Source organism: Mya arenaria, chromosome 13 (genome assembly GCF_026914265.1).
Source record: "Mya arenaria isolate MELC-2E11 chromosome 13, ASM2691426v1".
Taxonomy (NCBI): Eukaryota; Metazoa; Mollusca; class Bivalvia; order Myida; family Myidae; genus Mya; species Mya arenaria.
The window spans coordinates 67,769,142-67,796,667 of record NC_069134.1 but is presented as its reverse complement, the minus strand read 5'-3'; the positions used below and the strand labels follow the sequence as shown (position 1 = coordinate 67,796,667).

Genomic DNA, 27,526 nt, shown 5'->3' with positions numbered 1-27,526 from the left:
ACTGCTGTACTGTGATGGTATAACAGGTGACTGACAATCTCTGAGACAATGTGTTCACTGCTGTACTGTGATGGTATAACAGGTGTCTGACAATCTCTGAGACTATGTGTTCACTGCTGTACTGTGATGGTATAACAGGTGTCTGACACTCTCTGCGACAATGTGTTCACTGCAGTACTGTGATGGTATAACAGGTGTCTGACACTCTCTGAGACAATGTGTTCACTGCTGTACTGTGATGGTATAACAGGTGTCTGACAATATCTGAGACAATGTGTTCACTGCTGTACTGTGATGGTATAACAGGTGTCTGACAATCTATGAGACAATGTGTTCACTGCTGTACTGTGATGGTATAACAGGTGTCTGACACTCTCTGAGACAATGTGTTCACTGCAGTACTGTGATGGTATAACAGGTGTCTGACACTCTCTGAGACAATGTGTTCACTGCTGTACTGTGATGGTATAACAGGTGTCTGACAATCTCTGAGACAATGTGTTTACTGCAGTACTGTGATGGTATAACAGGTGTCTGACAATCTCTGAGACAATGTAATCACTGCTGTACTGTGATGGTATAACGGGTGTCTGACACTCTCTGGGACAATGTGTTCACTGCTGTACTGTGATGGTATAACAGGTGTCTGACACTCTCTGAGACAATGTGTTCACTGCTGTATTGTGATGATATAACAGGTGACTGACAATCTCTGAGACAATGTGTTCACTGCTGTACTGTGATGGTATAACAGGTGTCTGACACTCTCTGAGACAATGTGTTCACTGCAGTACTGTGATGGTATAACAGGTGTCTGACACTCTCTGAGACAATGTGTTCACTGCTGTACTGTGATGGTATAACAGGTGTCTGACAATCTCTGAGACAATGTGTTTACTGCAGTACTGTGATGGTATAACAGGTGTCTGACAATCTCTGAGACAATGTAATCACTGCTGTACTGTGATGGTATAACGGGTGTCTGACACTCTCTGGGACAATGTGTTCACTGCTGTACTGTGATGGTATAACAGGTGTCTGACACTCTCTGAGACAATGTGTTCACTGCTGTATTGTGATGATATAACAGGTGACTGACAATCTATGAGACAATGTGTTCACTGCAGTACTGTGATGGTATAACAGGTGTCTGACAATCTCTGAGACAATGTGTTCACTGCTGTATTGTGATGATATACAGGTGTCTGACAATCTCTGAGACAATGTGTTCACTGCTGTACTGTGATGATATAACAGGTGACTGACAATCTCTGAGACAATGTGTTCACTGCAGTATTGTGATTGTATAACAGGTGTCTGACACTCTCTGAGACAATGTGTTCACTGCTGTATTGTGATGGTATAACAGGTGTCTGACAATCTCTGAGACAATGTAATCACTGCAGTATTGTGATGGTATAACAGGTGTCTGACACTCTCTGAGACAATGTAATCACTGCTGTATTGTGATGGTATAACAGGTGTCTGACACTCTCTGAGACAATGTGTTCACTGCAGTATTGTGATGGTATAACAGGTGTCTGACAATCTCTGAGACAATGTAATCACTGCAGTATTGTGATGGTATAACAGGTGTCTGACACTCTCTGAGACAATGTAATCACTGCTGTACTGTGATGGTATAACAGGTGTCTGACACTCTCTGAGACAATGTGTTCTCTGCAGTATTGTGATGGTATAACAGGTGTCTGACACTCTCTGAGACAATGTGTTCACTGCAGTATTGTGATGGTATAACAGGTGACTGACAATCCCTGAGACAATGTGTTCACTGCAGTATTGTGATGGTATAACAGGTGTCTGACAATCTCTGAGACAATGTGTTCACTGCAGTATTGTGATGGTATAACAGGTGTCTGACAATCTCTGAGACAATGTGTTCACTGCTGTACTGTGATGGTATAACAGGTGTCTGACAATCTCTGAGACAATGTGTTCACTGCTGTACTGTGATGGTATAACAGGTGTCTGACAATCTCTGAGACAATGTGTTCACTGCAGTATTGTGATGGTATAACAGGTGTCTGACACTCTCTGAGACAATGTGTTCACTGCAGTATTGTGATGGTATAACAGGTGACTGACAATCCCTGAGACAATGTGTTCACTGCAGTATTGTGATGGTATACAGGTGTCTGACACTCTCTGGGACAATGTGTTCACTGCAGTATTGTGATGGTATAACAGGTGTCTGACACTCTCTGAGACAATGTGTTCACTGCAGTATTGTGATGGTATAACTGGTGACTGACAATCCCTGAGACAATGTGTTCACTGCTGTACTGTGATGGTATAACAGGTGTCTGACAATCTCTGAGACAATGTGTTCACTGCTGTACTGTGATGGTATAACAGGTGTCTGACAATCTCTGAGACAATGTGTTCACTGCTGTACTGTGATGGTATAACAGGTGTCTGACACTCTCTGAGACAATGTGTTCACTGCAGTACTGTGATGGTATAACAGGTGTCTGACACTCTCTGAGACAATGTGTTCACTGCTGTACTGTGATGGTATACAGGTGTCTGACAATCTCTGAGACAATGTGTTCACTGCTGTACTGTGATGGTATAACAGGTGTCTGACACTCTCTGAGACAATGTGTTCACTGCAGTATTGTGATGGTATAACGGGTGTCTGACACTCTCTGGGACAATGTGTTCACTGCTGTATTGTGATGATATAACAGGTGACTGACAATCTCTGAGACAATGTGTTCACTGCAGTATTGTGATGGTATAACAGGTGTCTGACACTCTCTGAGACAATGTGTTCACTGCAGTACTATGATGGTATAACAGGTGACTGACAATCTCTGAGACAATGTGTTCACTGCTGTACTGTGATGGTATAACAGGTGTCTGACACTCTCTGAGACAATGTGTTCACTGCTGTACTGTGATGGTATAACAGGTGTCTGACAATCTCTGAGACAATGTGTTCACTGCAGTATTGTGATGGTATACAGGTGTCTGACACTCTCTGGGACAATGTGTTCACTGCAGTATTGTGATGGTATACAGGTGTCTGACACTCTCTGAGACAATGTGTTCACTGCAGTATTGTGATGGTATACAGGTGTCTGACACTCTCTGAGACAATGTGTTCACTGCAGTATTGTGATGGTATAACAGGTGTCTGACAATCTCTGAGACAATGTGTTCACTGCAGTATTGTGATGGTATAACAGGTGTCTGACACTCTCTGAGACAATGTGTTCACTGCTGTACTGTGATGGTATAACAGGTGTCTGACAATCTCTGAGACAATGTGTTCACTGCAGTATTGTGATGGTATAACAGGTGTCTGACAATCTCTGAGACAATGTGTTCACTGCTGTACTGTGATGATATAACAGGTGACTGACAATCTCTGAGACAATGTGTTCACTGCAGTATTGTGATGGTATAACAGGTGTCTGACAATCTCTGAGACAATGTGTTCACTGCTGTACTGTGATGGTATAACAGGTGTCTGACAATCTCTGAGACAATGTGTTCACTGCAGTACTGTGATGGTATAACAGGTGTCTGACACTCTCTGAGACAATGTGTTCACTGCTGTACTGTGATGGTATAACAGGTGTCTGACACTCTCTGAGACAATGTGTTCACTGCTGTACTGTGATGGTATAACAGGTGTCTGACAATCTCTGAGACAATGTGTTCACTGCAGTACTGTGATGGTATAACAGGTGTCTGACACTCTCTGAGACAATGTGTTCACTGCTGTACTGTGATGGTATAACAGGTGTCTGACAATCTCTGAGACAATGTGTTCACTGCTGTACTGTGATGGTATAACAGGTGTCTGACACTCTCTGAGACAATGTGTTCACTGCAGTACTGTGATGGTATAACAGGTGTCTGACAATCCCTGAGACAATGTGTTCACTGCAGTATTGTGATGGTATAACAGGTGTCTGACACTCCCTGAGACAATGTGTTCACTGCAGTATTGTGATTGTATAACAGGTGTCTGATAATCCCTGAGACAATGTGTTCACTGCAGTATTGTGATGGTATAACAGGTGTCTGACAATCCCTGAGACAATGTGTTCACTGCAGTATTGTGATGGTATAACAGGTGTCTGACAATCCCTGAGACAATGTGTTCACTGCAGTATTGTGATGGTATAACAGGTGTCTGACAATTCCTGAGACAATGTGTTCACTGCAGTATTGTGATGGTATAACAGGTGTCTGACAATCCGTGAGACAATGTGTTCACTGCAGTATTGTGATGGTATAACAGGTGTCTGACAATCTCTGAGACAATGTGTTCACTGCAGTATTGTGATGGTATAACAGGTGTCTGACAATCTCTGAGACAATGTGTTCACTGCAGTATTGTGATGGTATAACAGGTGTCTGACAATCTCTGAGACAATGTGTTCACTGCAGTATTGTGATGGTATAACAGGTGTCTGACAATCTCTGAGACAATGTGTTCACTGCAGTATTGTGATGGTATAACAGGTGTCTGACAATCTCTGAGACAATGTGTTCACTGCAGTATTGTGATGGTATAACATCTGTCTGACAATCCCTGAGACAATGTGTTCACTGCAGTATTGTGATGGTATAACAGGTGTCTGACAATCCCTGAGACAATGTGTTCACTGCAGTACTGTGATGGTATAACGGGTGTCTGACACTCTCTGAGACAATGTGTTCACTGCAGTACTGTGATGGTATAACGGGTGTCTGACAATCTCTGAGACAATGTGTTCACTGCAGTACTGTGATGGTATAACGGGTGTCTGACAATCTCTGAGACAATTTGTTCACTGCTGTACTGTGATGGTATAACGGGTGTCTGACAATCTCTGAGACAATGTGTTCACTGCAGTACTGTGATGGTATAACAGGTGACTGACAATCTCTGAGACAATGTGTTCACTGCTGTACTGTGATGGTATAACAGGTGACTGACAATCTCTGAGATAATGTGTTCACTGCTGTACTGTGATGGTATAACAGGTGTCTGACAATCTCTGAGACTATGTGTTCACTGCTGTATTGTGATGGTATAACAGGTGTCTGACACTCTCTGAGACAATGTGATTGCAGTACTGTGATGGTATAACAGGTGTCTGACACTCTCTGAGACAATGTGTTCACTGCTGTACTGTGATGATATAACAGGTGTCTGACACTCTCTGAGACAATGTGTTCACTGCTGTACTGTGATGGTATAACAGGTGTCTGACAATCTATGAGACAATGTGTTCACTGCTGTACTGTGATGGTATAACAGGTGTCTGACACTCTCTGAGACAATGTGTTCACTGCAGTACTGTGATGGTATAACAGGTGTCTGACACTCTCTGAGACAATGTGTTCACTGCTGTACTGTGATGGTATAACAGGTGTCTGACAATCTCTGAGACAATGTGTTTACTGCAGTACTGTGATGGTATAACAGGTGTCTGACAATCTCTGAGACAATGTAATCACTGCTGTACTGTGATGGTATAACAGGTGTCTGACACTCTCTGGGACAATGTGTTCACTGCTGTACTGTGATGGTATAACAGGTGTCTGACACTCTCTGAGACAATGTGTTCACTGCTGTATTGTGATGATATAACAGGTGACTGACAATCTCTGAGACAATGTGTTCACTGCAGTATTGTGATGGTATAACAGGTGTCTGACACTCTCTGAGACAATGTGTTCACTGCAGTATTGTGATGGTATAACAGGTGTCTGACAATCTCTGAGACAATGTAATCACTGCAGTATTGTGATGGTATAACAGGTGTCTGACACTCTCTGAGACAATGTAATCACTGCTGTACTGTGATGGTATAACAGGTGTCTGACACTCTCTGAGACAATGTGTTCTCTGCAGTATTGTGATGGTATAACAGGTGTCTGACACTCTCTGGGACAATGTGTTCACTGCTGTACTGTGATGGTATAACAGGTGTCTGACAATCTCTGAGACAATGTGTTCACTGCAGTATTGTGATGGTATACAGGTGTCTGACACTCTCTGGGACAATGTGTTCACTGCTGTACTGTGATGGTATAACAGGTGTCTGACAATCTCTGAGACAATGTGTTCACTGCTGTACTGTGATGGTATAACAGGTGTCTGACACTCTCTGAGACAATGTGTTCACTGCTGTACTGTGATGGTATAACAGGTGTCTGACACTCTCTGAGACAATGTGTTCACTGCTGTACTGTGATGGTATAACAGGTGTCTGACAATCTCTGAGACAATGTGTTCACTGCAGTACTGTGATGGTATAACAGGTGTCTGACACTCTCTGAGACAATGTGTTCACTGCAGTACTGTGATGGTATAACAGGTGTCTGACAATCTCTGAGACAATGTGTTCACTGCAGTATTGTGATGGTATAACAGGTGTCTGAAACGCCCTGAGACAATGTGTTCACTGCTGTACTGTGATGGTATAACAGGTGTCTGACAATATCTGAGACAATGTGTTCACTGCAGTATTGTGATGGTTTAACAGGTGTCTGACACTCTCTGAGACAATGTGTTCACTGCTGTACTGTGATGGTATAACAGGTGTCTGACAATCTCTGAGACAATGTGTTCACTGCTGTACTGTGATGGTATAACAGGTGTCTGACAATCCGTGAGACAATGTGTTCACTGCAGTATTGTGATGGTATAACAGGTGTCTGACAATCTCTGAGACAATGTGTTCACTGCAGTATTGTGATGGTATAACAGGTGTCTGACAATCTCTGAGACAATGTGTTCACTGCAGTATTGTGATGGTATAACAGGTGTCTGACAATCTCTGAGACAATGTGTTCACTGCAGGACTGTGATGGTATAACACGTGTCTGACAATCTCTGAGACAATGTGTTCACTGCAGTATTGTGATGGTATAACATCTGTCTGACAATCCCTGAGACAATGTGTTCACTGCAGTATTGTGATGGTATAACAGGTGTCTGACAATCTCTGAGACAATGTGTTCACTGCAGTATTGTGATGGTATAACATCTGTCTGACAATCCCTGAGACAATGTGTTCACTGCAGTATTGTGATGGTATAACAGGTGTCTGACAATCCCTGAGACAATGTTTTCACTGCAGTACTGTGATGGTATAACAGGTGTCTGACAATCTCTGAGACAATGTGTTCACTGCAGTATTGTGATGGTATAACGGGTGTCTGACACTCTCTGAGACAATGTGTTCACTGCAGTACTGTGATGGTATAACGGGTGTCTGACAATCTCTGAGACAATGTGTTCACTGCAGTACTGTGATGGTATAACGGGTGTCTGACAATCTCTGAGACAATTTGTTCACTGCTGTACTGTGATGGTATAACGGGTGTCTGACAATCTCTGAGACAATGTGTTCACTGCAGTACTGTGATGGTATAACAGGTGACTGACAATCTCTGAGACAATGTGTTCACTGCTGTACTGTGATGGTATAACAGGTGACTGACAATCTCTGAGACAATGTGTTCACTGCTGTACTGTGATGGTATAACAGGTGTCTGACAATCTCTGAGACTATGTGTTCACTGCTGTACTGTGATGGTATAACAGGTGTCTGACAATCTCTGAGACAATGTGTTCACTGCAGTACTGTGATGGTATAACAGGTGTCTGACACTCTCTGCAACAATGTGTTCACTGCAGTACTGTGATGGTATAACAGGTGTCTGACACTCTCTGAGACAATGTGTTCACTGCTGTACTGTGATGGTATAACAGGTGTCTGACACTCTCTGAGACAATGTGTTCACTGCAGTACTGTGATGGTATAACAGGTGTCTGACACTCTCTGAGACAATGTGTTCACTGCTGTACTGTGATGGTATAACAGGTGTCTGACAATCTCTGAGACAATGTGTTTACTGCAGTACTGTGATGGTATAACAGGTGTCTGACAATCTCTGAGACAATGTAATCACTGCTGTACTGTGATGGTATAACAGGTGTCTGACACTCTCTGAGACAATGTGTTCACTGCTGTACTGTGATGGTATAACAGGTGTCTGACACTCTCTGAGACAATATGTTCACTGCTGTATTGTGATGATATAACAGGTGACTGACAATCTCTGAGACAATGTGTTCACTGCTGTACTGTGATGGTATAACAGGTGTCTGACACTCTCTGGGACAATGTGTTCACTGCTGTACTGTGATGGTATAACAGGTGTCTGACACTCTCTGAGACAATATGTTCACTGCTGTATTGTGATGATATAACAGGTGACTGACAATCTCTGAGACAATGTGTTCACTGCTGTATTGTGATGGTATAACGGGTGTCTGACACTCTCTGAGACAATGTGTTCACTGCAGTATTGTGATGATATAACAGGTGACTGACACTCTCTGAGACAATATGTTCACTGCTGTATTGTGATGATATAACAGGTGACTGACAATCTCTGAGACAATGTGTTCACTGCTGTATTGTGATGATATAACAGGTGACTGACAATCTCTGAGACAATATGTTCACTGCTGTATTGTGATGATATAACAGGTGACTGACAATCTCTGAGACAATGTGTTCACTGCTGTATTGTGATGGTATAACGGGTGTCTGACACTCTCTGAGACAATGTGTTCACTGCAGTATTGTGATGATATAACAGGTGTCTGACACTCTCTGAGACAATGTGTTCACTGCAGTATTGTGATGGTATAACAGGTGTCTGACACTCTCTGAGACAATGTGTTCACTGCAGTATTGTGATGGTATAACAGGTGTCTGACACTCTCTGAGACAATGTGTTCACTGCAGTATTGTGATGGTATAACAGGTGTCTGACAATCTCTGAGACAATGTAATCACTGCAGTATTGTGATGGTATAACAGGTGTCTGACACTCTCTGAGACAATGTAATCACTGCTGTACTGTGATGGTATAACAGGTGTCTGACATTCTCTGAGACAATGTGTTCACTGCAGTATTGTGATGGAATAACAGGTCTCTGACACTCTCTGGGACAATGTGTTCACTGCTGTACTGTGATGGTATAACAGGTGTCTGACAATCTCTGAGACAATGTGTTCACTGCAGTATTGTGATGGTATAACAGGTGTCTGACACTCTCTGGGACAATGTGTTCACTGCAGTATTGTGATGGTATAACAGGTGTCTGACAATCTCTGAGACAATGTGTTCACTGCAGTACTGTGATGGTATAACGGGTGTCTGACACTCTCTGAGACAATGTGTTCACTGCAGTATTGTGATGGTATAACAGGTGTCTGACACTCTCTGAGACAATGTGTTCACTGCAGTATTGTGATGGTATAACAGGTGTCTGACAATCCCTGAGACAATGTGTTCACTGCTGTACTGTGATTGTATAACAGGTGTCTGACACTCTCTGAGACAATGTGTTCACTGTAATACTGTGATGGTATAACAGGTGTCTGACAATCTCTGAGACAATGTGTTCACTGCTGTACTGTGATGGTATACAGGTGTCTGACAATCCCTGAGACAATGTGTTCACTGCTGTACTGTGATTGTATAACAGGTGTCTGACAATCTCTGAGACAATGTGTTCACTGCTGTACTGTGATGGTATAACAGGTGTCTGACACTCTCTGAGACAATGTGTTCACTGCTGTACTGTGATGGTATAACAGGTGTCTGACACTCTCTGAGACAATGTGTTCACTGCTGTACTGTGATTGTATAACAGGTCTCTGACACTCTCTGAGACAATGTGTTCACTGCTGTACTGTGATGGTATAACAGGTGTCTGACACTCTCTGGGACAATGTGTTCACTGCTGTACTGTGATGGAATAACAGGTCTCTGACACTCTCTGAGACAATGTGTTCACTGCTGTACTGTGATGGAATAACAGGTCTCTGACACTCTCTGAGACAATGTGTTCACTGCTGTATTGTGATGATATAACAGGTGTCTGACAATATCTGAGACAATGTGTTCACTGCTGTACTGTGATGGAATAACAGGTCTCTGACACTCTCTGAGACAATGTGTTCACTGCTGTACTGTGATGGTATAACAGGTGTCTGACAATCTCTGAGACAATGTGTCCACTGCAGTATTGTGATGGTATAACAGGTGTCTGAAATGCCCTGAGACAATGTGTTCACTGCTGTACTGTGATGGTATAACAGGTGTCTGACAATATCTGAGACAATGTGTTCACTGCAGTATTGTGATGGTATAACAGGTGTCTGACACTCTCTGAGACAATGTGTTCACTGCAGTACTGTGATGGTATAACAGGTGTCTGACACTCTCTGAGACAATGTGTTCACTGCAGTATTGTGATGGTATAACAGGTGTCTGACACTCTCTGAGACAATGTGTTCACTGCAGTATTGTGATGGTATAACAGGTGTCTGACAATCTCTGGGACAATGTGTTCACTGCAGTACTGTGATGGTATAACAGGTATCTGACACTCTCTGAGACAATGTGTTCACTGCTGTACTGTGATGGTATAACAGGTGTCTGACACTCTCTGAGACAATGTGTTCACTGCAGTATTGTGATGGTATAACAGGTGTCTGACAATCTCTGAGACAATGTGTTCACTGCTGTACTGTGATGGTATAACAGGTGTCTGACACTCTCTGAGACAATGTGTTCACTGCTGTACTGTGATGGTATACAGGTGTCTGACACTCTCTGAGACAATGTGTTCACTGCAGTACTGTGATGGTATAACAGGTGTCTGACAATCTCTGAGACAATGTGTTCACTGCTGTACTGTGATGGTATAACAGGTGTCTGACAATCCTTGAGACAATGTGTTCACTGCAGTACTGTGATGGTATAACAGGTGTCTGACACTCCCTGAGACAATGTGTTCACTGCAGTACTGTGATAGTATAACAGGTGTCTGACACTATCTGAGACAATGTGTTCACTGCAGTATTGTGATGGTATAACAGGTGTCTGACACTCTCTGAGACAATGTGTTCACTGCAGTATTGTGATGGTATAACAGGTGTCTGACACTCTCTGAGACAATGTGTTCACTGCAGTATTGTGATGATATAACAGGTGACTGACAATCTCTGAGACAATGTGTTCACTGCAGTACTGTGATGGTATAACAGGTGTCTGACAATCTCTGAGACAATGTAATCACTGCAGTACTGTGATGATATAACAGGTGACTGACAATCTCTGAGACAATGTGTTCACTGCTGTACTGTGATAGTATAACAGGTGTCTGACACTCTCTGAGACAATGTGTTCACTGCAGTATTGTGATGGTATAACAGGTGTCTGACACTCTCTGAGACAATGTGTTCACTGCTGTACTGTGATGGTATAACAGGTGTCTGACACTCTCTGAGACAATGTGTTCACTGCAGTATTGTGATGGTATAACAGGTGTCTGACAATCTCTGAGACAATGTGTTCACTGCTGTACTGTGATGGTATAACAGGTGTCTGACAATCTCTGAGACAATGTGTTCACTACTGTATTGTGATGGTATAACAGGTGTCTGACACTCTCTGGGACAATGTGTTCACTGCTGTACTGTGATGATATAACAGGTGTCTGACAATCCCTAAGACAATGTGTTCACTGCTGTACTGTGATTATATAACAGGTGTCTGACAATCCCTGAGACAATGTGTTCACTGCTGTATTGTGATGGTATAACAGGTGTCTGACAATACCTGAGACAATGTGTTCACTGCAGTACTGTGATGATATAACATCTGTCTGACAATCCCTGAGACAATGTGTCCACTGCAGTACTGCAATGCTAAAACATCTGTCTGAAAATATCGAGACAATGTGTTAGCCTCTCATTCAGCATCACACAACTTAAAGATTGTAACAGTGACAGCCATTAATATTTCATAAAGAACTCGATTATTCCTGAATGATACATTGTACTTGTGGTATCTGTTCTCGTGCCATTTCTCTCTGTCAGAGTAAGATGTCGATCAGTTTTCGGATAGTTATTTGAAGCTGTGTTAAAGACTGCGTCCTCATGATTTAATGTTTTTACCACAAAAGTAAGTAATGGCTTCTAATGTTACCAAAGGTATCATATTTCTGAAATAAGTTCAACAGTCAACTTTTAGTTTAATGAAAGTAAAATTATTTGTTACAGTTTTACATCAATGTTTTTATACCATTTGTTTTTGTTTTTTCAGTCCTTTAAATTAAAGAAGTATTTTGCAATATTTTTTTTATAACTAACCCTAGCATTAAATTAAGGGAGATTTTTTTTGCAATAGGCATTTTCCGATAAAACTGTGTAATGGTTGAAATTAGGGATGGCAACGAGTAGTAAAATTAATACTTGAGTACTCGGACGATCTTTCGATCGAGTACTCGGGTACTCGATTACTCGGAAAAATTGAATATGTGTTCGCAAAGACAAGATTGCGTATACATAATTTTATTGTATCGTTAATGACGTATATTGTGCGTTGGTCGTATTAATGGTCATTTTCACCTTTAAAGTAAACTTTCATTACGTATTTTAACCAAAAATGATATAAAAAGAAAAAAAATGTTGTTTCAGGCTTTTAATGTGTCTTATTTGTTTCATTTTATACAAGTATGCACTGCAGAAATGAACAACAATCAGAATTACAATGAACGAAAATTAATAGCATACATAAAAATAGTGAACGTAATTCAATATGAAGTTCAGTTGTTCAGTTGTTTACTCTACAAATTATTTTTTTAGAATGATAGTTTTTCGTACTGTGTTATTGTTGTTTACCTCATTAATATTCATAATTCTTGATTTAAAATATCAACCAATCAATTGTGATTATAATCATTGCAAAAATAGTTAAAATACTACCATTAAGAAATCAATTCTCGTAACGGTCGATACTCTTTCGCTCGTAAGCGTCCATTGTTTGGTGAAAGGTCTTTAATTGGTATACAATAGAATTGTGTAGGTGAAAGTTCCGCTATCAAAACTTGGCTAATTGACATCAGTGCTAATTTGAAATAGCGGTCCTTTGTTGACAGTTTGCAACTATCACAACAACTGTCAACTAATTGACAATTGTGTACACAGCAGGGATTAGAGGGACCATATATTGTCCTCTTGGCAACCAACCAGATCTGATATTTTGTCTGTAACTCGTGTATTTGGTGATTTTTATAGATTTTTTTTTTTTCTGAGTAATCGAGTAGTGATTTGGTACTCGAGTACTCGGACGTACGATCAAGTACTCGAGTACTCGGGTACTCGTTGCCATCCCTAGTTGAAATCATTTTTAAACCAATCCAATAGCAGAACAACTGACATTGCAATATTCACAACTGAATATTTCACGTCATCTTTAATTTGTGAATTTTCAGAAAGTTGTTAATCCGAAATATTGCTATTTTGAAATAAATATTTAGGTCCCTACAATTTCAGATTAACGGTTTTCAACTGTATTATTAAAGATATATAATTTTGAAAATCATCATTGATCAGCGTTTTACGCACAGTGCTTTTTAGTTGAATCTTCAATATATTGGTCATAATGTAACATGTATGCAAGTAATTGTAATATTAAATGTAGATATGTTAAGATTACATGCTGTTTTAAACTGCAAAATTATTGGAAATATTAAGCAAACGTCATCAATGATAAAATCAAGGGCTTTTCATGCAATTTTGATGCTTGTCAGTACGGTGTGTGTATACCACGTGATAAATTGCGTCATAAATGCTACGTCGGAAGGCAATATTTTGATTTAAAAAAAGACTTTAAACGACGTAGCATATATGAAGTAATTTATCACGTGGTATATACACACTGAGTCAAGGCATACTTAAATATAACTTATCCTAAAAGGTGATTGATGTTTTTAGACTTAAAGACTCGTATGCAGTTATTAAATCTTAAACAGGTTTTAATTAATGGTCAACATATAAGTTTCCATGAAGACAGCAACACCACCATGGCTGCCATGCATACATGACAAAAGTCATGCTCTTGGTATTCATGGGGGGAAAAACACAACAACAACATGCATTGCCATCTTGCTTCAAAATGATTAAAACAATAACTTCCGTTCATAGTGTTAAAATTTCTAATAATGAATATAATAACTAAAATGCTTGTAAAGGGCTCAGGGTTCTCAATAAGTTTCGGTTGAACCGTCTCAAATAGTAAAAGAACTGACCAGCTTTTACTAACCGACCAGCTTTTACTTATTCTACTGAAAAATCATTTAGTTTTCCAAATTTGAACTGGCCCTATTGCCATTTGAACCGTCCATTTTGGCCGGCAGCCGGTTCTTATTAAGAACACTGAGGGCTTGCCTTATCAGTATACATAAATAATTTCAACCACTATAATTATATGCTATAATTTAATTGAATGTCTTTATGAAAATTAAAACTTTGCCTACCTGTGCTAGGTGGACTTTATTTCTTGACAGGTAATATATATATGTATTGTGTTTATCGATGGGAGGGAAGAATAAAATCTCTAAGGAATTTCTGAGAAACTAATTCATCAATCCTGGAGGAATTCAGTTTGTTTGAATGAATCAATCTTGTTTATGTCTTTAAATTGATAACTTATGCACCAGTCAATTGTAACCACTAGGGATAGCCTGGGAAAGGGGCCGTGTTTTTAACTTCCAGGTGGCCTGCAGTGATTTGTCCTCTTGCCAAAGATAGTGGGAATGTGTCTTACCTAGTGTCCCTGGGGTGCGGGGCATTTTGCAGGGATTTTACAAGCAGTTCATCCCCTGCATGGCGGGGATTTTACCCGGGCTTGGCTGGACCGAAAGTCAAAGTCCCCGCTAATCCCTGGACCGGGGGGGGGGCAGAGTTACAATTGACTGGTGCATAAGCTATTACCTAAACTATAATATCTTAGCAATAGCTTAAAAGGACTGTGTCACAGATTGGCACCAAAAAAAGTTTTTTTCTGTAACAAATCTCAGGACAATTATCTAATAGAATGTGTTATGCTTTGATATCATAATTGTAAAAAAATACCAAAAGGTAAAAAAAAATTGTGTCAGAGACTGGGTTCGAACCCGCGTCGCCAAAATTGAAGTCCAGCATCTTACTCACTGAGCTACAAAGGCTTATTCTAGACAGGTGACATAATTAAGCTATACACCTACCTCGGTAATATCACTTGATAACACCGACTAGCCAATCATGCATAAGGAATGCATTCTACTGGGTAGACATACCCAGTAATCATTTTTAATGGAAAAATACGAAATAACTGCTATACTTAAATAAATTGTAAACTATGTGGTACTTCAGTTAGTAAGTTTCAATGCATTGTACACATCGATGCCAAGTTTATGTCAGTTTTCGACAATTTTTTCGCTATTTTATCATACTTGAGACAGCCGCTTTAATTAAAGCAATCAATTTATATTGTCTAAGGTATTAACTTTGATACTAAAAGACAAAGGTGTAAAGAGTAGTTCAATATTTAGAGGAAAAATGAGAAAATGATTGATCATGTGGGCCTTTAAATGTATTCATAAAGAATGTTTCATGAAAATTAACTACAGACAACTTGCTTCCTTTCTAGTTTTACAGAACAAATATTAGCTCATTATATGGACAAGAGAGATCTGTACATATTTGAGAGAAATTTTATTTCTGAAGATTTTTTTTAATTTACTTGATGGATAAGTAAACTGGAGACAAGAAGAGAGGTATAAATGAAATAACTCTTAGCTATCTCCTCAATTCTTACAATGATATATGATTAATATGAGTTGTGTCAATATATTTTCATGAAATAAATATTGCTTTAACTTGATATAAAAGTTGTTTGAATTGAAGACAGAATTGAATCAATTGTTTAGGATGATGAAATTGAGAAGAGTTTAGAGTAGGGATGCAAACAAATATTCGAATATTCAAATATTTGATCAAACGTTTGGTATTCGAATGTCAAAATCAGTATTCGAATATTCAATTTTTTTGGTTTTTGAATAAATAAAATAATAATTTATCTTGTTTAGAGCAAGTATTTTTAAAACCACCATGAAGATCATCACTTCATGGGGCTCTTGAGTGTGTTGTAAATCCATGGACTAGCTCTTCAGAGAATTGTGAGTTTGGGGAGCATTGTAAATCCATGGACTAGCTCTTCAGAGAATTGTGAGTTTGGGGAGCATTGTAAATCCATGGACTAGCTCTTCAGAGAATTGTGAGTTTGGGGAGCATTGTAAATCCATGGACTAGCTCTTCAGAGAATTGTGAGTTTGGGGAGCATTGTAAATCCATGGACTAGCTCTTCAGAGAATTGTGAGTTTGGGGAGCATTGTAAATCCATGGACTAGCTCTTCAGAGAATTGTGAGTTTGGGGAGCATTGTAAATCCATGGACTAGCTCTTCAGAGAATTGTGAGTTTGGGGAGCATTGTAAATCCATGGACTAGCTCTTCAGAGAATTGTGAGTTTGGGGAGCATTGTAAATCCATGGACTAGCTCTTCAGAGAATTGTGAGTTTGGGGAGCATTGTAAATCCATGGACTAGCTCTTCAGAGAATTGTGAGTTTGGGGAGCATTGTAAATCCATGGACTAGCTCTTCAGAGAATTGTGAGTTTGGGGAGCATTGTAAATCCATGGACTAGCTCTTCAGAGAATTGTGAGTTTGGGGAGCATTGTAAATCCATGGACTAGCTCTTCAGAGAATTGTGAGTTTGGGGAGCATTGTAAATCCATGGACTAGCTCTTCAGAGAATTGTGAGTTTGGGGAGCATTGTAAATCCATAGACTAGCTCTACAGAGAATTGTGAGTTTGGGGAGCATTGTAAATCCATGGACTAGCTCTTCAGAGAATTGTGAGTTTGGGGAGCATTGTAAATCCATGGACTCTTTAGAGCATTGTTAATTCATGCTCTCTTGAGAGAATCGTAATTTTATGGGATATAATAGAGAGTTTTAATTGATGGACTCTTGGGAGTTTTGTTAACACATGGACTTTTGAGGGTGTCGTAAATTCCTGGACTTTTGAGAACATTGTTAATTCATTGACTCTTAAGAGTATTGAAAATTCCTGGACTCTTCAGAGCATTGTAAATTTATGGGCTATTAAGAGTATCTTTATTTACGGACCCTTAAGAGCAATGTTAATCCATGGATGGACTTGAGAGTGTTGTACATAATAGATATGTAGGAGTTTATATAATGATATAAGTAAAACCCTGAAAAAGGTTGAAAATGAGAAATCTGCACAATTTATTTATTTCCTTGATCAGGACACTCTTATCCACCCAATCTTCTAAACTTAAGCTAATATCCAGGTAGTTTTTCCAGGGAGCAAAATGATCTGCAGCTGAGATTTCAAAATTATTCTCATAAACCTAATTAAGCTTGAGCATTATGTTTTCTGAATTGGTTTTCAGAATAAAAAATACAAGTTCTGGGAGAAAACAAGATAAATACGTTCTAAACAGTTGCTCCAATTGTGCAGGGGATACAGGGTAACAAAATATGAGCTGGTTTCCTTGGCAATAATGAGATTTGTTTTCTTTGGGTAAATGTTAAAGTTAATCTGAATCATTTATCTAGAAAACAGTACACCAACAATCAGGCTTGATTACATAATACCATACAATTTATGTTACAATGTTCATGTGTTACTTAGGAATGTGAGCTGATTTTGGTGGGATTTAAGTGAGCCCTATTACTAGCCAACCTCTACCCAGCAAGCCCATTACTGACTCATCTAAATTATCCTAATTCTCAGGTGGATGTGAAACCTCAGAAGCCAACATATTATTTATTACGCCTAATATCAAATCTGCTGAAGAATTTATAGCCAAGTATACTTTGATGTTATGAACTGTTTTCACCTGGGCGTAATAATTTTATCATTTTATGTAAATTTATATCAAATTGCAAAGCACATGGTGGGTAAACAACCATGAAGATTTACAGGGTTCTCAAAAAGTTTCGATTGAACCACCTAAATAAGTAAGTAATTGTCCAGCTAATACTCATGGGGAGACATATTGTTTCTGCCCTGTCCATGAGCACTTCCTTTTCCACTCAATATCTATAGAGCACTTGGACCCTGGAACTTCATACTTAGTATGCAGGTTGGTCATGACCAGTAGATGGCCCCTATTGATTATTTTAGATCAGCAGGTCAAAGGTCAAGGTCACAGTGACCTTGTGGTAACAAAAAGGTTTCTGCTCAATAATTTAAGAACCTTTGGGTCCAGGAATTTCATACTTGGTATGCAAGTTGGTCATGACTAGTAGATGACCCCTATTGTTTTTGAAATAAGTAGGTCAAAGGTCAAGGTTGCAGTGACCTTCAGGTGGAAAACAGTGACCTTATTCTGAAAAATGTTCTGCCCAATATCTTAAGAATGCTTGCACCCAGGAAATTCATACATGGTATGCCAGTTGGTCTTGAATAGTAGAACAGTAGATGTCAGGTTGATTTTGAGATCAGTTAAGGTCAAAGGTCAAGGTTGAACACAGTTAAATAGGCCATACCTCAAGGTTACTGCTAGTTCATTTCAAGTCTAAAAGTACAATTGTCATGTCCTTCAATTTCATTGCTGAAAAAATGTAGGTTTAAATATGAATGAACAATATGTGAAAGAACAACAAGCATGTTTTAATTACTGAGAACTAATAACATATAATAGAAATAACAGATGATGGTGCACTGAACATCAAGTCATTTCAATCAGTTTGTCAGTATCATCATCTAATGATATTTTCAGTAAAATAAATGAGTTTTTTTAATGCAAAAAAACTTCATTTCATCTCTTGTTAGGCCCCCAAAAATTTGTCTGGTTAGGGATACATCCTTTTCAAAAACAGAGAGGGTAGGTAAGCTTTTTCTTATTTATATTTTGATTAGGCTTTATATAAGAATGTTATTTTCATGATTTGAGGATACCGTGTTAAAAGTATTCTTATGTATGAAGCCGTAAAAGTTTCAAACTACATATTAAAAACACTTTAAAAGAAAATTAAAAGAAAAAATATGTAAATATAAAAATGGCAGGTAGGGCCTATTACATAGGTAGGGTCAGTTAACCAAATGTGTGTTTTTTTAGGCCTTAAGCCAAGTATTTAAGATTGTGGTTAATATGTGACAGTTTTTTCCCACCATGCCTGCGGACAGAGTCAAGACTAATACACGACCCCCAAACTTTTATCAGTAAATAGGATATGATTTGACGGAGGGAATTTCAACGACAGAGCCATGTTAAATACAGAGAACCTACTGCATAACCAGCAACGGTTTGCCAATGTTATTCAAAACATCAACCGGGAACTTCAAGAAAAAGGTGGTGCTGCTGTTATTGCTGACAGCTGTTGTTGTTGTTATCAGCTTTCCTGTGCGTTTGGTTAACTACCTTATCTGCCACAGTTACATTCATCCTGTTTGTTTTTGGTCCGATCTGATCAAATAATTTTGTTTTGACACTTCACGTTTGGTTCGAGCTTTGCACATTTTGTTTAAAAATAGATGTGTGTGGTTCAAATTACCATATGTTTTTTATATTTCACTGATTTTTGTTTCTGAATATCTCTGTCAACTTTGTCCTTGTGCTTGTATGTAGATAATTTTTCCAGGTTTGTATACATGTATCATGTGGTCAATTGTAAAGGATAAATATGTTGTCTTTGAGGTAGAAACTGATCTGAAAGACAGGGGGGACAATTTCATCAATCATGCTTGTCTCCCTTGTAAATCTGGAAAGATATATCTTAGGGCTGCATTGGAGCTACATATATTCTGTCCTGTTTCAAAACATTGTGTCATAACTCCAAAAGCATGTGCAATAGTTTCACATGTAACTTCATAACACTTACAGTGTTGGTCAGTTTGGGAAATAGTGCACCTGCTGTTTCTGTGACATTTCACTTTGTTGAACAAGAGTTATGGCCCTTGAATTAGAGACAGTATTGCACTTAAACACATGAAACCTTATGGGAATATTGGTCAATGGTCGACATAGGAAATTGTGCACTTGCAATTTGTGTGACATTTTAAATTGTCTTGCAAGAGTTATGGCCCTTGACTTATAATTTATTGAAATATGATTTGAAAATGTTAATTAGGCTGTTATAACAATAGCAGAATGTTGACCAGTTTTATAATGCGCATGTCAATGCTGTTAATTCTGAAACACAACATTTATCCATTCCTGTGTCTACCTGTGACATATAAAATATACCGGTATATATACCTGGTAGGGTATTTTTCACCTCAGTGATAGCTCGGGTAATATTGTTTTATTAATATTTTAATTCATGAAGGGTAATAAAACATACTGTAACTTTGCTGCATGACATCTTATGTTTGCTCATGTCCTCATAAACTTCATCATGAATAATATCATTTACAATGCCATTGATACTGTGTTTTATGATTTCTTGCTTCCTGTATTATTCATTGAGGGGAAGCTTTTGTTAGGTCTGTGAGATCAGTTACTGCCTGTTTTTGTTTTGGAGATGTTTCACAATCTATAATATTACACAGGCATATATATATATTGTTGAAAATGCTAATATTATAGAACAATTTGAAATTCTAAATATGTTTAGAAAATATCTATCATTATTTTGCTCTTAAAGCTGCACTTTCACAGATTAAACCTTTTGACAACTAACTGTTTTATTTTTTATCTTGGAACAGGCCTATTTTGGTGAAAAAGCCAATTTTGGTGAAAAAGCAAAGAAACCTGAGTGTTATAAGACTGCTGACAAAAAATCTGATGGCAGGTTTTCATATTTATGATAAAAATTTGGGGTTTTATGTGTTTTTTAAAGCGTAAGAAATGCATTTAGCCATAAATCATAAATTTTCGAATGTTAATATAAAAAAGTATGATCTGACCTCTAGTCATCAGTGCTTTAGCACTGGTTTTCAGGCTTGTGCACAAAAATTGGCTCATTCCATGGCAAAAAATAAAAAAGTTGTCAAATCGGTAAATCTTTGAGAATGCAGCTTTATAACATGCTCTTATAACTTGCATTAAAGATAATAATTTATACATTCTTTTTGAAACATTATATTCTTTTTACTTTTCTGTTGTTTGAAGTAATAAAAGTTTGGCTATAGCGATGGCCTTGGTGTTGTGTAGATTGTTTATTTGGCCATAACTCAAGAACCATTAAAGATATTTGAATGGAACTGGGTACACAAGTTGCCAAAGACAATACGCACATCTAGAGCAAGGTACACTTAGCTTTAAGAATCATTGAGTTATGCCCCTTTTTCGACTCGCTCAACAAAAACAGACTAGTGTTGGTGTTTGCTCAATGGTGCTTCTGTTTAAAATTCTAACCTGCTAGCAGTTTTACAGAATGTTCCTCTAATATACTCTCCTTCAAACAATAAAATATAACAATAAGAAGAGAAGTGCATGAAATGAATGTGTAAATTATTATGATTGTTGAATACCAAAAGGGATTCATTTTAAATAATTAACTCTAATGGGAGGATTTCACAGTACTGCAGTCTAGAGGGATATTTAATGGGATGCTTGTTCCTCTATTGTTTTAAACACAAATTACCAGAGTGGAAATTGGCAATTTCACTTGCTTTATAAAAGATTTAAGAGACTGAACGTGTGTTTGATTGTAGTTTATTCGGAATGTCAGAGTGCCATGTATATTTTGTTCTCTAAAATAGCAACATGACGTATCAATATGTTCTCTGCTCACACAGAATTTTTGTCGGGGCCTATAAAGTACCAAGAAGGGACGGGGGTTGAATCACCGTGGGGACTTACTTCTCCTATGTTTACCCTAGTGGGCGGTACTTCTGTTGTAGGTTGTAGTGGGGCTAGGAGAGGAAGGGTTGGGTTTTGTAGGGCAGTTTACATGTTTTTACCCATGTGTATCCCATTTACCCATTATTGACCCTATGTTTTCATTACAGGGTTCGTGTCAGGGCCAGGAGGGGGCCTAGATGGAGGGCTGGACGATCTTAGCCCCACTCAGCAGAAACTGATAGGCAACCGGCAACTCATCACAGACATGAGTAGGCATTGCATGTTGTCTTGTGTTTTCAGAGACATGATTTTCAATCTATTCAGGATACAAGAATCTTTATTTGAACTTGGGTATATGCTCACAAGAAACATAAGTTCAGTGAGCTAATATTTTTCGACATGGGTAATGTTCACCAGGTCTCTTCACTGGGCTTTTATGGATATGAGTCTTTATATATAGCCTCTGCTTTTGATATTTAAAGACTTCTATGAAAAATTTATGACTCATAAGGTTTTAAAAAAAATATGTTATTCTTATAACAGTTGACGTTTCTTTTGGAAAATCATTATTGGTTTGTGAGTTAATGAATTTCTACAGTTATAAACCTTTCTAGGACTAGTATTTCCATGATATATTTCATTAACACATGCACAAGGAGTCTTGCTGAGATCAGACTGAATGTTGTCAAAGGACATCATGATTTAAGCTGTTTTTGCCATATTCCATTAACACATTCTTGTTGTTTGCCAAGGGGCGCAGAACTTTGACGTTATTCGATTTGCCACCTACCGCACCGCCTGTAAACTGAGATACATCCAGAAGAAGACAAACTGTAAGTGACATATTCTCCTAATATAGTCCAATACAGTCTAATACAGTCTAACAGTTTCTGATGGAAGGATTTTATCAATTCTTCCCATTTTGACCTTGGAGTAGTCAGTATGCATAAATATTGAAATTATATGGCACAAAAAATTCACTAAAATCCATTTATAATTGCATGATTGTGAAGAAATACTTCAAATTGCAGAACTTGTATCATCTTCCTTATTCAATAAATTATTTTGTTTGTTTGATGTGGTTGTATTATCCTAAATATTGGAAGACTACCAGAACTGTTGTTCTGCATTGTTTGTTAAGCAGTGACAAATATATTTTTATTAATTTTGAAGAACTTTCTATCAGATCAATTTTTCGAAAACATGTTGTCACCTTAATGCCCGAAGTCAATAACTGATTCTTTTTGTCTATGCACTTATTCAGTCCTTGCAATTAAGGGTGACAATTATTTACTGTAATTATGTATTATATATTGTAATTGCTATCTACAGTTGTTTAAGTGATATAAGTTGGAGATGTATATTGAATGTATTATAGAAATATTTTATATTGGAGAATGATTATTTTTATTCAGTGGAAATGGTTGACATCTGGAACATTATAGAATGTTTTCGTGAAAATGGCCTAAACACACTGGAATCAGACACGGAACTGAATGCTTCGAGGGTGGAATCCATTCTGACCAGTATCTTCATGCAACTGAACAAAAGAGTGCCCATCACACGCCAGGTGGATGTTAAAATGTCAGCAAGCATGCTGCTCAACTGGCTTATCAGTGCTTATGATAGGTGAGTTGAAATTGGCTAGTAATTGTTTGATTGGTGAATTGTGATTGGCTAGTGATTGTTTGATAGGTTAGTTGTGATTGGCTTGCGAATATTTGAGTTGTAATTAGTCAATGATTGTTGCTTATCGAAGATTGTGATTGGCCAGTGATGATAGCATATTTATGGTATTCAATGGTGTTCAATTTCTGATTGGTCAATACAGAATATTACATAAATGAGCATAATATAGACATGCTGGAAGTGTTTGAAAATAAGAAATTGAAACACTATTTTGAAATACAATGTGATGTATATGTGAAGGCCTGTTTTGAAAAAGAGTCTGGAAGCAAAATGATTATAATATTGATCTTAACAGACAGAAAGTCTGCTTGTAGACAGATTTGTAATAAAATAAAGTTTTAAACCACTATCTTTTTAAAAAAGAAAAAGCTTGAAAAGATGCTGTGAGCCCTAACTGGGCCTTTAAATATATATATTTACTATTGTCCCGAGGCTGAGTTTAAGACTCCAGCTCAGATGAGCACCAGTCAATTGTAACCATGACCCCCCCAGGTCCGGGGGTATACAGGGGATAGCCGGGGAATTGGGCTGTTTTTTTTACCTTTTAGGTGGCCCCGCAGTGCCGGGTGAATGTGGTGGTTTTGTCATCGCTTTAAATATAGCAGGGTATGGGCCTTACCTAGGGTCCCTGGGGTGTGGGGGCATTTGGCGGGGATTTTAATATCTGTTCTTCCCCGGGGATTTTAGCCGGGGTTGGCTTGACCGAAAGTCAAAGTCCCCACTATTCCCCGGACGTGTGGGGGGAGGGGGCCGTGGTTACAATTGACTGGTGCATTACAAATAATATGTTTTACACTCAGGCATACAAATATTGTCAATATTTAGTCTCAAACTCAAGCATTAGTTAATATGGCCTAAGGGCTGGTATTCACTAATGACTGGAGCCTGAGCGAATCGTGGACTCAAAAATTAAATATTTTAAAATTTGATCAAAAGTCATTAATATTCCTTTTATTGACAAAAGAAGAAAGCATAAATTTAAAGTAAAAGTAGTCATATATAACATATACTGCAGTTTTTAATATCGATGCTTCATTTAGTCATTATTTCATTAGAAAATCAAGATTTTCAACCTCAGATTTATAGCATTTATTTAATGAATATGGGCCCAGCATTCATTTTTTGGTAGTTTGATTAGCAGGTCATATAAATAAAAAGCTTTAAAGGGGCTGTACTCCGTATGATGAAATAGCGAAAAAAAAGGAAAATTGTTGAAAACTGACATAAACTTGGTATCGATGTGTACAATGCATTGAAAGTTACTAACTAAAGTACTACATAGTTTACAATTAATTCAGTTTTCGCAGTTTTTTCGTATTTTTCCATTAAAAAAGATTAATAGGTATGTCTACCTAGTAGAATTCATTCCTTATACGTGATTGGCTAGTCAATGTTATCATGTGATATTACCAAGTTAGGTATATAGCTTAAATATTCCATTAGTTTTGAGTAAGCCTTCGTAGCACAGTGGATACAGCACTGGACTGCAATTTTGGCGACACCAGTTGGAACCCGGTCTCCGACTCAATTTTTTTTACATTTTGGAATTTTTTACAATTATGATATCAAAGAGTAAAACATTTTATTAAACAATTGTCCCAAGATGCGTTACAGAAAAAAACTTTTTTTGGTGCCAATCTGGTGTTCAGTCCCTTTAAGTAGCACATGATGCTCTTATTGCATAGACCCAGTTTAAAGTTTCTGGAAAATTACAGTTTCTATTGATGTGTCACAAAAGTAAAGCACAGCAATATTTTGCTTCTACATTTCAGCTCGTGTCATGGCAGAGTGAAGGTGTTTTACCTGAAGGTGGCGCTTTCACACCTGTGCTCCGGGAAACTCATAGATAAGCTGAGATGTAAGTTTCTAGAGTGTTAGATGGCAAAAGCGGTTTTTGCGAAGTAAAGATAAGACATTGTCAAAGCAGTGCAGTTGTCAAAAACTTCTTTATCTGAATTGTTGGAGTGAAAGCACTTGCTAGAAACTGATTGTAAATCTATGTGATAAATGTGTTACCTTTCCTTTTTTAACAGTATGCACATGTTAAGCAAGTTTTATCACTAAGGTTTCAAATATTTGTCTTGTCATTTCACTTGACTGATTTAGAAAAAAGTAGAAGACCATTGACGCCCACTTGTGGTGCACTTAATTGCCGTGAAATAGGCTCGTAGCTGTACATGATTTCATCTCTAATCCTGATTTCTTATGAAATTTGTGACGAGACATTATTCTAGGTAATATTCGTTGGTCAGAATTATCATACCTGTACTCTCTCTGTTTGTCAATAGTAAAGATGTCACAAGATGCTTCATTTAAAAGTATCTACAATATTATTTTTTTTAAACAATATAATTATGTCGGTCAACATTTTCTCACAACATGAAATAAGACAGCTCAAATTTCCATTTATCTGCACTTGTTTACTATTATTGCATAGTTTGGATGTTTTTAAGCAGATATCAGTCTCCAGCTGCCATAATAATTTGTATATTTCAGATATATTCACCCAGATATCAGTCTCCAGCTGCCATTATTGTATATTTCAGAAAAATTATATTCACCCAGATATCGGTCTCCAGCTGCCATAATAATTTGTGTATTTCAGATATATTCACACAGATATCAGTCTCCAGCTGCCATTATTGCATATTTCAGAAAAATTATATTCACCCAGATATCGGTCTCCAGCTGCCATAATAATTTGTGTATTTCAGATATATTCACACAGATATCAGTCTCCAGCTGCCATTATTGTATATTTCAGAAAAATTATATTCACCCAGATATCGGTCTCCAGCTGCCATAATAATTTGTGTATTTCAGATATATTCACCCAGATATCAGTCTCCAGCTGCCATTATTGCATATTTCAGAAAAATTATATTCACCCAGATATCGGTCTCCAGCTGCCATAATAATTTGTATATTTCAGATATATTCACACAGATATCAGTCTCCAGCTGCCATTATTGTATAATATAGAAAAATTATATTCACCCAGATATCGGTCTCCAGCTGCCATAATAATTTGTGTATTTCAGATATATTCACCCAGATATCGGACTCAAGTGGGCTGCTTATTCGTCAGAGGTTTGAGCAGTATCTGCAGGCAGTTCTAGCTCTACCGACAGCCGTTTTCGAGGGCCCGTCTTTCGGCTACAACGAAACTGCTGTCAGGGCCTGCTTTGATATGGTTTGTAATAAAATTGATATTCAACATTTTTAAAATTTACATTAAATTGAGCTCTTTCAAAGTTTTATGGGAATAATAATTTTGTTTAATTAGTACTGATTATAGTTTCTGTTAGTTTCTTTTATAATTTTCAAGAAATGTTATTTTCACTCCTGATATTTAACATACACTGCATATTTTCACTGCTATAAAAAAATTGGCTCTCTTGATGCTTAATAATAGCGTTTATTGTGCATGAAATGACATCACCAAAATGTAGCACAAAATTTTGTTCATCATTATTCCACGACTTGAATTGATTCCAAATGCCTGTCTCTTCTTCGAATAAAATTGGGGGGCCGTTGTTAAAGCCATTATGTTGCTATTGAATCAACATCATGCAAAATTAAATCTCGAAAATAACTGAAAAACTTAACAAGATGCTCCAATGAAACTTGATTCAAGAGGTAAAAGAAACAATTTATATAAATATATCAATTCCCATAACTCTGAGTTTCATATTTCTGAAGATTTGCCCATTTACCTTAAAGCTGCACTATCACAGATTGAACGTTTTGACAACTTTTTAATATTTTTTGTCTTTGAAGGAGCCAATTTATGCGAAAATCCATGGAAACCAGTTATAAAAATATAAGACTGCTGACGAAAGCTTAAACTTAGATCACAGATTTTTATATTTAAGTAAAAAAAAAAATGTTTTATGCATATTTCTTGAACCGTTACGGTTTAAGTCATAAAACGTTATTTTCTGAAAGGAAATATGTAAATCTGCGATCAGATCTTTGTCAGCAATCTTATGTCATTGGTTTGCAGATATTATCGCAAAAAATTGCTCTTTCCAAGACAATTTTTTTTTTTTTGTAAAAATGGAAAATCTGTAAGAGTGCAGCTTTAAGACAACAACATGAATTTCAGTGTAATATACACTTATTAACACAGAA

General features: G+C 37.9%; 1 protein-coding gene across 4 annotated transcripts in view; it reads left to right on the top strand.

Moving 5' to 3' along the window:
• LOC128213548 (dystrobrevin beta-like) overlaps positions 1 to 27,526 on the top strand; it is a 78,398-nt gene that overhangs the window by 10,731 nt on the left and 40,141 nt on the right. For 3 of the 4 annotated variants that reach the window (XM_052919365.1, XM_052919364.1, XM_052919367.1), the window contains exons 2-6: positions 21,871 to 21,972; positions 22,456 to 22,536; positions 23,119 to 23,332; positions 25,165 to 25,250; positions 26,434 to 26,585. In XM_052919365.1, the coding sequence (XP_052775325.1) occupies positions 21,871 to 21,972; positions 22,456 to 22,536; positions 23,119 to 23,332; positions 25,165 to 25,250; positions 26,434 to 26,585 (635 nt within the window). Of the gene's footprint in view, positions 1 to 11,943; positions 12,022 to 21,870; positions 21,973 to 22,455; positions 22,537 to 23,118; positions 23,333 to 25,164; positions 25,251 to 26,433; positions 26,586 to 27,526 lie in introns of those variants that run through there. The other variant, XM_052919366.1, reaches the window with a different exon arrangement.